The 14699-nt window shown below is 37.1% G+C and overlaps 1 protein-coding gene across 2 annotated transcripts in view; it reads left to right on the forward strand.

Annotated features, from left to right (window-relative positions):
• Positions 1-255: 255 nt before the first annotated feature.
• Positions 256-14699, forward strand: part of GRM1 (glutamate metabotropic receptor 1) — a 401573-nt gene continuing 387129 nt past the window's right edge. For both annotated transcript variants that reach the window (XM_057740283.1, XM_057740284.1), the window contains exon 1: positions 256-955. In XM_057740283.1, the coding sequence (XP_057596266.1) occupies positions 256-955 (700 nt within the window). The remainder of the gene's footprint in view (positions 956-14699) is intronic.

Below are 14699 nucleotides of genomic sequence, written 5' to 3' on the forward strand. Positions count from 1 at the left end.
CTTGATGCACCAGTGAAGAAGGGGGACTCGAATTCCCCTAGAGACGCCGCCAGGGCGTAAAGGTGATCGTGGAAGACCAGGAGGAGGCGGCGGAGGGGAAGGAGGCTGGGGGTGCAGACGCCCAAGTCGTCGGACGAGCGGTATTGGCGAGCTGGACCGAGCCTGGTCGGGTCCACGCTTGTGAGCGCGCAGAGCCGCCTGGCTGGACCAGTGTGCGAACGCGACTGGCCGGCTGTGGACAGTGCCCTCAGCACAATGGTCCGGCTCCTCCTGGTTTTCTTCCCAGCTATCTTTTTGGAGCTGTCCCTTCTCCCCAGAGGCCCCGGCAGGAAACTGTTGCTGGCGGAAGCCTCTTCTCAGCGCTCGGTGGCCAGAATGGACGGAGATGTCATCATTGGGGCCCTCTTTTCGGTCCACCATCAGCCTCCGGCCGAGAAGGTGCCCGAGAGGAAGTGTGGGGAGATCAGGGAGCAGTATGGCATCCAGAGGGTGGAGGCCATGTTCCACACCTTGGATAAGATCAACGCGGACCCGGTCCTCCTGCCCAACATCACCCTGGGCAGTGAGATCCGAGATTCCTGCTGGCACTCTTCTGTGGCTCTGGAGCAGAGCATTGAGTTCATCAGGGACTCTCTGATTTCCATTCGAGATGAGAAGGACGGGCTCAACCGGTGCCTGCCCGACGGCCAGACCCTCCCCCCAGGCAGGACTAAGAAGCCCATTGCGGGTGTGATCGGCCCGGGCTCCAGCTCCGTAGCCATTCAAGTGCAGAACCTGCTCCAGCTATTCGACATTCCCCAGATCGCATATTCTGCCACAAGCATCGACCTGAGTGACAAAACTTTGTACAAATACTTCTTGAGGGTTGTCCCTTCTGACACTTTGCAGGCAAGGGCGATGCTTGACATAGTCAAGCGTTACAATTGGACCTATGTCTCTGCAGTCCACACTGAAGGTAGGCATTGCATTTGGGGAAGAAAAGTGCTGAGAAAGCCAGGGAATTGCACAGTGTGCTCTTGGAATCATGGTATTGTTCCTGTTTATTTCTAGCATTGTGGGAACAGACTTAACCCTTCTCAGTACACGCCCACCCAGGCATTTCATTGTATCCTCATTCTCCTATAATTATAGGGTAGGAAAACTGTCCCATGGTGTTTCTGGGGGTAGTAGGAACCAAAAAGACACCAAACTCTCCATGAACAGTGCCCAGTTGTAGTTTTTGGACTTACGTATTTGTTTGCCCTGATATTCTGAGTTTGTGTTTATTTGCCCAAGGTGTTAGACTACCCTTAAGTGACTGGCTATGATTTTCCAAGCTTAATAGACTAATCCAATGTGAGTAATTAGGAAAACAAAAACGAAAAAGCAAACTGCTGTCCCCTAAATTGGACTTGAAAGCGTTATCTTGTGATAAACAGCAGTAGGTGCTTCTTTGTCCTGGTGTGCCCCCTTCTTATACATTCATAACTTACCTGTGAATGTTGGAGTACTGCAGTCATCTCCCTTGATATATCAGAAACTTCTGTTTTAAATTCTGGGGTGACTTAGATACAAAGGAAAAGAAAATAATTTAAATAGTTTATCATTTTTTCCTATTTAATATGTTAAAATTGTCCATATGCCCTCACTTCCCCCAAGAATTATCTTGTCTTATGAGCAATAGCACTGATGACCTCTTGGATTTGAATATTGGTTTCTAGTTTGTTTGTTTTTTCCTAACACTATAACTTTGCTCATTAGAATTTAAAGTTAGACAAATTATAAATTACTAATAAAATGATAGTAGATATCAGGTTTAAAAAAGCTTTTAAAAGTGAAATAGATTTTACCTGAGGTTAAAAACTTTGATTTATACAGTCTTACAGACATGAATTCTCAAATAATTTATTGTGTATAGGTTTTCTTTATTCTTCTCATCTTACCCTATACTGATTGTTGGACAAAATGAGACTTTTGAGTTATCTACTTTTAACTCCCTCAAGTTTGTAGAGAAATTGAGGCCCAGGTTACGAATTAATGTCTAGAACAATTTACATGTATGTGCTGGCATTTGGGAGAGAATCCTGAGGGTATTGCTGCATTTATATTTCTTAATATCAAATTATTAACATACAGGCCATAGGTATGACTTCATGTTCTTTTAACAGTTACACAGTATTCAGTTACTGGTGTGAAGTCTGATATAGAAATTAAGACGGTTTCTTACTGAAGTGGTGATATGGTTATGTTAATGAAAACTGATGCTTTAACTTTAAAGGGAGCAGAGTTTTTAGGACAAACAAAAATTATGTAGAATTATACATTATAATTGCAGACTTTGATTTTGCGGGGAAAAAAAAAAACCCTTCCTGTTGCAGTGTTGTGACTTCTAACTACTGACTCCTGTTTCTGATTCTTGATTTTTCATAGTGAAAGCACAAGTTAAAAATGTGCTGATTTCATTCTCTCTCTAATTATAAGCAATAGAGAGAGCTCTCTAAAAGGAAATGGCAAAATGTATATTGAATGTGATTTTTTTGATTATTTAATAGCTCTCCCTCAAATGAGCTAGGTAATTGATTATCGATATTAGGAGTGTAAATTCCTAGTAATACATCATTTTTACAAGTCAGTTTTATTTTCTATATTTTATTATGTCATTTTATTTTGGGGATGGTAAGGAGTGGAGAAAAGGCCCCCCTCCCCCTTCAATGTGTTTTCCAGTTGCATCATTTTGCTAAAAACAATTGCTAAGAGTCCTTTCTGACAACTAGAGTTATCTTTTTGGAAAATTAATTGGACTTGTGTTTGCAAATTTTGTTGTGGAAGGGCTGATATTAAAATTCCACCCTTGTGTTAGTTTGGATTACTTTGTTTCCTTTCTGCCTTCTGACTTGTGTTGTGTGGCAGGGATAATGTCTCCATAGCATTATAATAGTTGATTCCAGACTAGGTTGTGTTCATAGAATAGCATCAAAGCTAACTTTGGTGTCTATTTTATTACCAAGAAATAATTCCATTCACCTTGCATTTTATATATGATATCTTATTTCTTCTCAAAGAGAATTTGTTTCCTCTCTTATTAGGCATAATATCTGTGGAAACTAAATTGCTTTTATTTTCTTCTATCTGCAAAGATGTATAACAGTGTCCTTTGTATAAGCTCCAACGGAAAATTTATTTTTTCTGAAGTTCTGTCCTCTTGCTTCTCAGGGACCCATAGTGTACTGGCCTACAGGCACTTTCTTGCATCATTTCATAATTTTCCTATGTTCAGACTGATGGGGTCACCTACTGGTGACAATTCCCTGTCAAAAAGCAGCTTAGACCACATATCAGTGTTGTCTCTGCCATCTGGGCACTATTCAGGAAGGAAGCTAGATTGTCTGGATATTAGCAACTTGGAATTTAGAAATTCTGGGACCTCCAGTGACCTTCACCTCTCCTTTCCAAATTAGCTATTCTCTAGTCAATTTATCATCACAATTTCTTTTATTAGAAGTTAGCTTAGTATGGTTAACATCAAAAGTAATAGGTGACTAGATTAGCAGACCTTCATTTCTATGGTTAATATTGATTGATTTTAAAACCATAGATGGAGCATCCTATTCTTTCAAAAGTTTTATATCCCTTTATTATTTTACTTTATATTGAATTTAAGCTTGGAGGTGTTTTCTGGTTTTGTTTTAACCAGCTAGAGTTCAGTTGTTATATTCTTTTACATACTTCTCAATCTTCTACATGTCATTTGTGCCACACTTGTCCTCTTGTCATGACAACTGTCAGTTTACCTGAGATAAAAAGATGATCAGTTCACATGAAGTTACTTGCAATAGGCTCTCCAGAAATTTTTTCAGGATTAATTCCTGAAAGAAATATTGAAATAGGATCTGTCAGAGGGAGGGTAGTGAAGCAATAGAGCTGTGTCCAACTAAGAAAACTCAAGTGCACTTTGGGCAAGTTGCTCACCTGCAATGTGTCTTTAAATATGCTAATCATGAAATACAAAAATAGCCTACTTCTGTGAAGAATATCTCTCGGCCAAGGACATTGTATTCCATCCTTCTGATAAAATGTAGATTCTCCATCAAAAACCTAATTTATCATTTCAAAAAATTGTAGAAAATACTTAAAAATCATTCTAGTTGATTAAATTCAAAGCTTTGGATGAATCCAGAAAAGAATATTCTTTGAGTTTGTAGCTTCAAAAAGTTATTTTTTGGGATTGAATACATTTTCACTTGTCTTAAACCTTTCTCTCTTAATATTTTGTCTCATAGTGTCAGAGGAGTATTGATATGATAAGGGATTTAGTGGTGCTGCTGTACACTTTTGTTTACAGTTATGTTTTCATTGTGGTGCACCTTTTTGGGGGAGAGATTTGCTTATACTTTATATGAGACTGGCCTTTTTTGGCTTCTTTTCAAAATCTGATCTTTTTCTTTTTAGAAGCTTTGCTCTATTTGATATAAAACACTCTAAAAGTCTAATGGCATCAGAGTAAAATCCTCTTAAATCATAAGCATGTCAATTAACTATTATTTTAGCTAATGCAATTGCATATAAGAATTTTATATCTACTATCATATTTTGCTATATATGTACCAGCAACTTTTTTTATACCTTTCTTATTTTGAGTCCAACCTATTTCACAGCAAGTCACCTTAATAAATGTTCTGTTTTATCACAATATAAGGAGTAGAATGTCTTGAAAGTTTATTTAGGCCAAACAATTAAAGATGCATAAACACCACTATTACATCTTTGCCCACAGGCTCTAAGTTTCCTAATTGTGATTAGGATTTCTAATGAGAGTTGGAGAATATACGACTTAAATTCAGAGGCAGAATTTCACCTATTAGTAAGTTTTTCTATTTAATGACCTGATTTCCTAAAATTTCTATTGACTACTGGGAATCATCCAAAAAATTCAAATTTCTCTTCCATGTGATATTTATTATCAATGAACTCTCTCTCTTTTACGCCATATCTCACGAGTTCCTTCACCCATATATTCTAAATTTTTAGTTCTCTCATTATCATAGATAACTCAAGTAGATCTTACATAAGTTATTATCCAAAAGTCTTTTTTTAAAAATGTGAGCTGCCACTAGATCACATCTCCTTTATTTTATGGTTGGGTAATTTTTTTTTTTTTTATTATTATTTTATTTTATTTTTTTTGGGGGTACACCAGGTTCAATCAACTGTTTTTATACACATATCCCCATATTCCCTCCCTTCCTTGACGCCCCCCCTCGATTCCCCCCCACCCTCCCTGCCCCAGTCCTCTAAGGCATCTTCCATCCTCGAGGTAATTTTTTAATATTGTTATTATTCTTCTTCTAAGAGTAAGACTTTGTTTTTTCTTTCATTTCTTTCTTTTTAAATGTAAAACTTTTAGCTTAAATCTGCCTTATCAATAAGTTGTGGGATTTTGATTATTTAATTCATCTTAGCATCCCAGCTTTGTGTCTTCAGGATCTGACTATATATGATAAAAGTGAGTAAGAGGGTCAAGTATAAATTCCCATAGCCCATCACCAGTAAACTACTACTCTGGTGGTCACTCTGCCTGTTATGAATTCCCTTGACAGTAAGTTTTTTCATTACATACTATACCATTTTATAGATAAATAAATAAATATCTTAAAAGTAGAAAAATCATCACAGCACATTTACAACTTTAATAAAAGATTTACTATACCAAAATCTGTTTGTAAGAAATTTGAAGACTTGGTCTCAGTTACTAAGTTCTTTACACTCCAAAGGCATTACAGTTTGAACACATGTAAAATGAGTAAAAACAAATTATTATAGTATAGACATTTAGAAACATGAGTTTATATGTGTTTAGGGAACACTGAAAGAAAATATTGGTGAGTGTAATTAGCTAGAGAAAAGCTGGAGAAAAAGGAATTTTGATTAGTTTTTCAATATGGCATTTGTAAAAGATAAAAGAAGGAGTAAGAATGTCCCCATGCGGGATAAAATAAGCAGGTCTGCTTGGCTGGAGTGGAGAGTTTGGGCCGGGAACTAATAACAAAGACAGCAACTCAAATGTGGGGTCTTATATTCTGTGATTCCATGACTGTTTATCAATATGAAGGACAAATAATAGAGAATCTTGAAGCATGAGCCAAAGAGTTTTGGTTTCAAGAAAGAAATGTCAAAGAAGAGTTTGATATGATTCAAAGATAATTAAAAGAAAGTGAATTCTTACTGAAATGTGTAGGAAAGATAGATTGGATGGGGAGGGAGAAAAATAGTCTTGAAAGGTTATGTCTGCGGAATTCTAGGTACTATGCTGTTAAAATAATTGGGAAGAATAAAAATACTTCAAAGGAATACTTTATAGGAGAATTTGATGTGCAAAAGAGAGACAAAGAGTCAAAGATACCTTCAGTTTTGCTATCCTGAAGGACCAGGAGAACTTTAGTGTAATAACTGGCCTGTAATAAGTAGGTTTCAAAATCATGATTCTTTATGTTTAAATAGCATGGACTTAGATTTAATATGTTCAACTTGAGGTCATCTTTGGCTAAGAGCACATACATTACTAGCAAGAGTGGGTGTCTGGACAAAAGAAAAGCCAGGGACAATCGTAAGTTAACCTATTTGTGATTTTAAAAAAGTGTTCACATCCAAATAAACCTTGTTTACCCAGAAACATGATTCTCTGGCTGACTAACCTGGGTACTTGGAGTTGACTTCTTTAAACTCCAACCTTTTATATTTTAAACATGTTACAATGTGGTCTTTGCAAACTATATTATATAGTTCCCTGACATCTTTTAAAGAGAGTGCTGAATTTAATAGGAACTTTTCTTGAATATACACAGTAATTATTGTATTAACTGTTACATGTGCTTGGATAAGTGGTAATCCTGAAGCCTGTTGAAAGACATAAAGCCACTATATTCTTATCAAAAATAGCTCTAGATTGCCATGCTTTTGAGTTTGTTGTTTTTTCTATATTGACTAGCCTTATTAAGCCATTTTCTAAGTTATTTAATCAATATTTAGTTAACAGATACTATGTACACAGGATTAAGGTGAAATACAAAGATGAAAAAAAGAGACACCTTTATTATTTTGAGAAAGATCGAACTCTTCTTGATTCTTCTGCCATACCATCAGTCACCCTGTGACTTCATTTGTTTTGGAACAAATTTTATAAGTAGCTGGCCTGCATAGGGTAACTGGTGGTGGCAACTTCTATCTTATGTTTCTATCATGTGGCTTGGCAGATACCATTCCTCTTCAAGCACTACAATTTTTTCTTCTAGTGATCTATGGAACTAATACACAATGACTGTTTTATGGATTTTTAATAACTTTCTGAGCAGTGGATAGAGTGGTGTCACCATAAAGAGATTTGTGAGAAGCCATATTTTCAGCATGTCCTATAGGAAGACCACAGAGGGCTGGGAAACCATAGCTGAGGACACAGTGGTTTAGTGAGCAAACACAGCCACTGAAAAAACCAACTCATAGTGCATGCTGTTCTGATATTAGATTGGAAGCAACATCTCAACAGGAGAGGACTGGCAGTTTCCAGAGAAGCTGTCATTGAAAATCAGAGTAATGCTGAGACATAGTCTTGTCAAAATGATGCAGCTGTCTTATCCACCAAAGAGCTATCATTAGATTTTAAACTTATGTAGAAATATTTGTGTAATTTATGTGTGCAAGTTCTACTTATTTTTCATGCTTAATTGTCTTCTATAAATGTGTATAACATTTTAAATTTAATTTACATGAAAAATTATAATTATAATTTTCTTCAGTCTCATGGGACATTTTGCTTTCTTAAACTTAAGGCATTGTGGTACCAAATACAGCATTAATGTTTTTATGAAGAGTATTGGCCCAAGCAGAAACTTGGTGATCAGAAACCCTCATTTATCAATTTTAGGATCTTCTGTTTTAGTTACTTCATGGCTAACAAATTGAAAATTCAAGGCAATTATCTAAATGATTCAGATAAAAGTCTTACCTGGCAATTGAAACACAAGAACATCTTGGGGAGCATTTCTTTGTTTCCCAAGTAACTTATTTGCTTTCTAATGAAGACATGACCATTTATTCATTGATAAATTCATGTGTCTACCCTGTGTCAGACAATGGTCTTGGCACATAAATTAAAAGAATAATAACTATTATTATTATTATTTCATTACTGTTATTATTATTTTCCTCAGGAGTCCCATTGTTTGTCGGAAGAGACATAGAAATTTATAGGTAGTCAAAGGCTTATGGGTTACAGAAAATACATTTAGTCACTTAAAAAAATAAATGCATAAAAGACTATGGGAAATAATATACATTCATCTCAGTTTTATTTATAAAATGGGAATGATAATCACTGCCATGTTATTTACCTCACAGCAGTGGTTCAGAGGACAAGGAGACAGTATGTATAACTAGCTTTCACTTGCTTTTGTTAAACTACCATCAGTTAGCCCTTCTTAGATGATGAAAGTTGAACAAGTACATAAAATCAGTTAATAAGATGAAGAGTTTTGATCCTAAAACTTAGTAACATAAAATAAAAATGCAATTCACGGTTAAGATAAAAGTTCAGCTTGTGCTATATGTTTTAGGAACCTTTCTCATGTTGCTAATGAGAAAACAAAGACCCGGGGAAATAAAATGACCTGCCTAAGACCACAATGTTCATTAGTAACAAAGCCAGGACTAATTCAACTTTGTGTTAGATACCTTCGTAACCCAGGATCGACAATCGATCGTTTATTTTTAAATCACATGAGCCACCCTCATGCATTTCTCTTTCCTGTGAGGTTTACATCATCCAACCCAGCTATGTTCTTCCCAAGTTTGCTGCAGTCATTCAGCAATTTCCAGGAGACTCTTCTGTCACTGAAAACTCATTCTCACTGCTGAGAGTCTTCCTTTCAATACTCTTGGGTGATTCCAGCATTCACGTGTGTGACCCATTGATACCTGTCCTCATAGGTCGTTGATCTCAACTCTGTGTCCTTCACCTTCAGTTCAGCAGCCCACCCACTCTGTCCACAGTCTGGCACCTTGAGCTCACCAAGAACTCTTACAGCTCTAATCTCTTAAACACCAAAAATCCCTTGAACAACACAAGCCTCTTTAACTTCTCTTGCTCCCAACTCCCCTGCTCTCCACATTTCCCTGGAAAGTCTGCATCGAGCCATTTTCTTATTTGGTCTGAGTCTTCCCTGGATCTGAGAAACTCAGCCTCTGTATTTGTGCTTGTTACCAACTTAAAATAAAGCTCCTCGCTCAGAGAAAATGAACTTGCAGCTTAAAGTGTCTACTCCACATGAAACTCCCGTTTAGGAGATTATAAATATGACATTCCCGCCCCCACCCCCCCACTCTAGCTCCTTCAGTGCAGAAAGATGAAGACTGCAAAGGAGGACCTTTTTTTTTTTTTCGTTAAGAAAGAAGGAAACATTCCACCCCTGTGAGGGCTGTGGTCGAGAGTGGGAGATCACATTCACTCAGACAGCTCTGTGGTACCATCTCTATAACAAGTAACCCATGTGTCGAATAGTGAATAAGGATGAGAAAATTAAAAAAAGGATGGGTAGGGGTGAATTTCAGGGGTCAAGGATAGGACTGACCCAAAATTTCATGGAATCAGCCATGTTTAGAGAGCCATCAGGGTAAAATGTCCAAAAACAATCCTTGAGTTTATTTTGCAGATGAAATGAGACAGTTCTTTGTATAGAGCTTGATAAATGTCAGATCTCATTATTCTTATCAGGCCATTGTAACCTCAAGTAAGAAGATGTCCTTAGTCCTGGAGAGCCTGCATGAAGTAAATATAGGAACGTCTTGGGGTGAGCGTGTGCAAATAAAGAGAGTAGGGGTATATCTTGCTAAGTTGATAACTTTGAGCAGCACATTTGACTTCTTATTTTCTTCCTTCATAACAATTGCATCCATAGCATGTGGCCCTAAGTGAAAGCCTTTTGGTTGTATGGCTTACTCTGCAATTATTACTGGATATACTGATGCAGTTTCCTCTGTTCTCTTTGGTACTCTAACACATTATATAATTTGTACATTATAAAGGGTAGAACAAAAAAAGATCAATAGACAAATTGCCAACAGTATGTTCAAGAGGAGAAACTATTTACAATAGAATTTAACAGGTGATTTGAGGATATTGAAACAGTGGAAATGAATTAAAATAAACAAATGATATCACCTTTTCCTGGATAAATAAGTATACAATGTTATATTCACCTTTTAGTCAACAAGTATTACTCTCTTGGTAAAAAAAGAAAACATTTTCAAATCTCTATTTTAAATAAGTAAATGTTAGTGAGCATCTCCTCTGGGCCAGGCCCTCTGCTATAGTCATTGATGACCAGAGACAGATGAACTATAGATAATCCCTCTATCAGGAAGTTCACCATATGGTGATTACCATTCAGTTTGGTAAGTACAACCACAGGAATAGGTATGAATTAGAGAGGTAACAGACAGAGGTATGACCAGCTTTCTCTAGGCCAGGGAAAGAAGTGAGGAGAACCTCACTGAAGCTTCAAAGGAGGTGACATTTGAAGTTTACTACCTTAGAGGAATCAGAGGAGGACACAGAGAAGTGTGAGTAAAAGTATTGCCGTTTAAAACAAAGTATGCCCAGAGAACTCTAAATATATCACTAATTCTGGAATATACATTCAGGGAAAGGAGTGGGGAAGGATCAAACTGAAAATGGAGGAAAGACCAAGGTCATGAAAGGGCAGACTCAACAGCTAAGGAATTTAGATTCTATTTTGTAAGTGTTGTAAGCCAGTGAAGGATTTTAAACAGGAAGGAAACATGATCATATTTATATATTGGAAAAGACATCCTGAAAACTTTGGAGAGGACAGATTAAGAAAAGGGGTCAGTTTAGAAGTTAGCACACAAGTTGTCAGGCTATAGTAGGTGGAGTGATGGAGAAAAAGCAATTTAATCAACTTATTCAAGATATGATAAGAGCTTTACTAAAGGAAGTGTCAAAAGGGATGGAAAGGAAAGAATGGATTTGATAGCTATTTAGTAGGAGATTAGGATTTAGTGACTGATAGGCTATGAGGATCAAGGATAATGTCTAGAATGACTTCCATGTTTCCATTTTATACAACTAAATAGGGAATAAAAGAGGAGGCATAGATTTGGAAAACATGAGTTTTAGACTGGTTCAGTATGAGATATCTATGGGACAATAAAGTTGAGATATCTCATAGGCCAAATATCTGAAAAGGGAGATAGATTTGAGATTTGTCAGCAAATGGCTGTGACTAATACCACAGGAGTAGATGAAGTTGCCAAAGGAGAGGATATAGAGTAAAAAGAGAAGAGAGCTAACGACAGAACTTTCAGGAAGGTTAAAATGAGGAAAGGGATCCAGAAAAGGGATGGAGAAGGAACAGTTAGAAAACTAGAAGGAGAAAGAGGAAGAACCAGGAAAGAACCACACATTACAGAAGCCAAGGGAGGAGAAAGTTTCAAGAAGAGAATGTGACAAATATTACTGAACTGACAGAGAAGGGAGGGTATTAAAACTGGGCTCCATACCAGTAGCCTCTACTCCCTCCCAGCTTCTGCCCTTCAAGAATCTCTTAAACCCATTTTGGAAGGGCAGAGGGCAGGAGGAAGTGGAGGCTGCAGGTATACAGCATTGTTACCAGAGGCTGAGAAGGGAAAGTGAGAGATAGGATGGTACCGAAATAGAAATGCACTTCCAAGTGAAAACATTCTCTAGGATGAGAAAGACTTAAGCAGTTTTAAAGGATAATGGAAAAGGTTGATGGAAAAGAATGGTAGAAAAGGAAAGTTTGAAGATAATTTATGAAGCAAAGTTGCTGAGGAGGCAAGACAAAAATCATGGCTGGGCCACAGGAATGCAAGAAGGCTTTCCTCTGGGTGGTGGTACTGTTATGTTTGGGGAAGGAGAGAAAACAAGGGGTAACCTTTGTTTTTTTAATTATTCAATGAGGCAGATGGAAAGGGATAGGGAGTAGGTCAAACACAAATAGAGCAAGTTTTTAGAAGACCCAACTGTTATTGGAAACTACGAATTTCTAGTTGTGTCAGTTCATACTGTTTTGATATTCTTTCCAAAGTGTATAGACCCCAGATACAAGAGATGAGTTCAGCTTTCATAGCATTTCATTAACTTGGCCACCTGCTGGCCCAATGTCGAAAACACCAGAATATTTCTCTAGTTAATTACATAGGATACCAGGTGAACACCAGAGATCATAGCCTAGAATTATCCTTTATCCAGCTCCTGTCACAAGGCCAGATGAGGAAATTTAAAATATCATCTAAGAGATCATTACCAACAACTTTGCATAAATTAGGTTTCCAGAATAGCAAATACCTCACTCTATTGACTCTTCCTAAAGAATAGCACTTTCTAAGTTGCATTTTAATATTGCCCTTTTTTTCCTGATCATTTCTTAATGGTCAGAAAAAGAACTGGAAATATAAATAATGCTTTATAATTTTCACATTTTTGTTGTTGAAAATATTGATTATTATGTTGTTCGATACCCTTTGCATACAGTCCATTGTTATCAATTCTTTTTAGACTTTAAATATGATGAAATCATTTCTCTCTCAAAGCACTGACATGTTTCATTTTAAATGGTAATGAGAGTGTTGTGTTTTCCTTTTTCTCTTTGCCTACCAGGAAGCTCAAACCTAAATTTGATGTTCAAGCACAGAAAATGTTTAGCTTTCATGTGTGGATATTAGTGTCTTTCACCTTACTTCAACAGAATTATTTTATACTTTTTATAATGGCAATACACCTCAACTCCATTTTAGAGGGAATGAGGATATTAATATACACATGTACAAATGAAAGTGACTCTTATGTAGGTACAGATCCCTATTGAAGTTTCTGTAAGTTATGAAACAGATGGTAATAGAGGCTGAGAGGTTTTCTTAACTGTAGAAGGTTGGAGGGGTTATGCTACACTCATAGTTGAATATGCTAAACATGGAAGAAAAATTTCTTGTATGTTTGGTGTGACAGAAGAATCCTTGGGCATTGCTCATATACCAGAGGAGAATCATACTCCCTCAAATTAGTGAAAAAGGCCTTCCTCTGGCTCAAGGATGCCCTGCCTACTGCTATCTTTTCCTTTTTTCTGTGCATTCTGGGTCTGCTATGTGGCTGTGCTGGGGTATTTTGCCCAGTTTTGGCAGGGTGTATGTGTGGGTGAAACATTGTTTCTCCTTTCCATGGTCAACACTGAGTAGGGCTGCCAAGCCTCTGTGAATTTGCAACAGCCTCCTTTCCTGTTCTCCCCTCTTCTTATTCTTAGGAAAAGATAAATCTGTTTGTAAAGTGACTGTTCAGTGACAAATGGATAGGTAGCCTGCTTTTTACCCACTTCCTAACTTTTCCTGGTATTCTCATCATGTGCCTGCCAGACCATAATTGCTTGAGAAACTAAGCCTGATGCAGGGTGAGACATCAAAAAGACCCTATGTCTCTTATGCCTGTTAGGAAAGACAGTCATTTAATTACAGTGTAGAGGGAGGCTCTATGCATTAATATATGTGAAGCATGAATTACCCTTTGTTTTTGGTTAGATATGCTGGATTTGAAACCATGAAAAGGCAAATTTCATTTTTTCTTCTATGTTGGTACATGTCAAAGGAAAACTTAGTATATAATATCCTTGATCTGTCATTTTAAAAGTAAAATTTTACTTGAATAGAAGCAACTTCTTAAAAGTGAAAAATAAATGAGCGAATGATTAACTTTTGAAGTGCTTATAGTCTCCTTTTCAGGAGATTATTTTTAGGCTCTCCTAGGTGCAGAAGAATGCACTAGAGCAGCGTTTCTCAGACATTAGCATGCATACAGATCACCTGGAAACTCAATAAACTGCAGATTCTGATTCAGTGGTCCTGGGATGGGCCTGAGAGTCTGTGGTTCTAGGAGGCTCTCAGGTGGTATTGATACTGCTGGTCCAGGCACCATAGTTTGGGTAAAACCTCTGGAAACCCCTTCTTTTTTTTTTTTAAACTCTTTATTGGAATATAATTGCTTTACACTGTTGTGCCAGTTTTTGAGATACACCAAAGTGAATCAGCTGTATTTATACATATATCCCCATGTCCCCTCCCTCCTGTGACTCCCTCCCAGCCTCCTATGCCAGCCCTCTAAGTTATCACCTATCATCGAGTTGATCCCCCTGTGATCTGCAGCAACTTCCCACCAGCTATGTATTTTACATTTGATAGTGTATATGCATCATATGATAATGCACTATGATGGTTTATGAATTATTTCCTTCAGAGTCATTTGTACATGACTAAGGGCAATACTCTATGCTCCTGAAATAGGCAAAAAATGGCTTTTAAAATGTGCATATTTAGAAAATTATACTAAAGATATTTATCTGTTCATTTCTCACATTCAATGATTTTTAAAAATATGCATTAAATAGCCTGAATAATTGCTGAATATAGCATTGTAGTTAATCAAATTTCTGGTTACATGTGTGCCTTCTCCTACTAGAATACTCTGCCCTGATGCAAGGTACATTCTTTGGAGTGTGGGTTCTTTGTTTTGTTGAGTTCACTGATGTATCTCCAGCAATTAGAACAGTGCCTTGCACATAGCAGACACTCAATAAATACTTGTTTAATTGAATTAAGTGGAGAGGTTGCTTCAGTCCTTTTTTCTGGCTTAGTAAGAGGTT

This window comes from Hippopotamus amphibius, chromosome 6 (genome assembly GCF_030028045.1).
Source record: "Hippopotamus amphibius kiboko isolate mHipAmp2 chromosome 6, mHipAmp2.hap2, whole genome shotgun sequence".
Lineage (NCBI taxonomy): Eukaryota > Metazoa > Chordata > Mammalia > Artiodactyla > Hippopotamidae > Hippopotamus > Hippopotamus amphibius.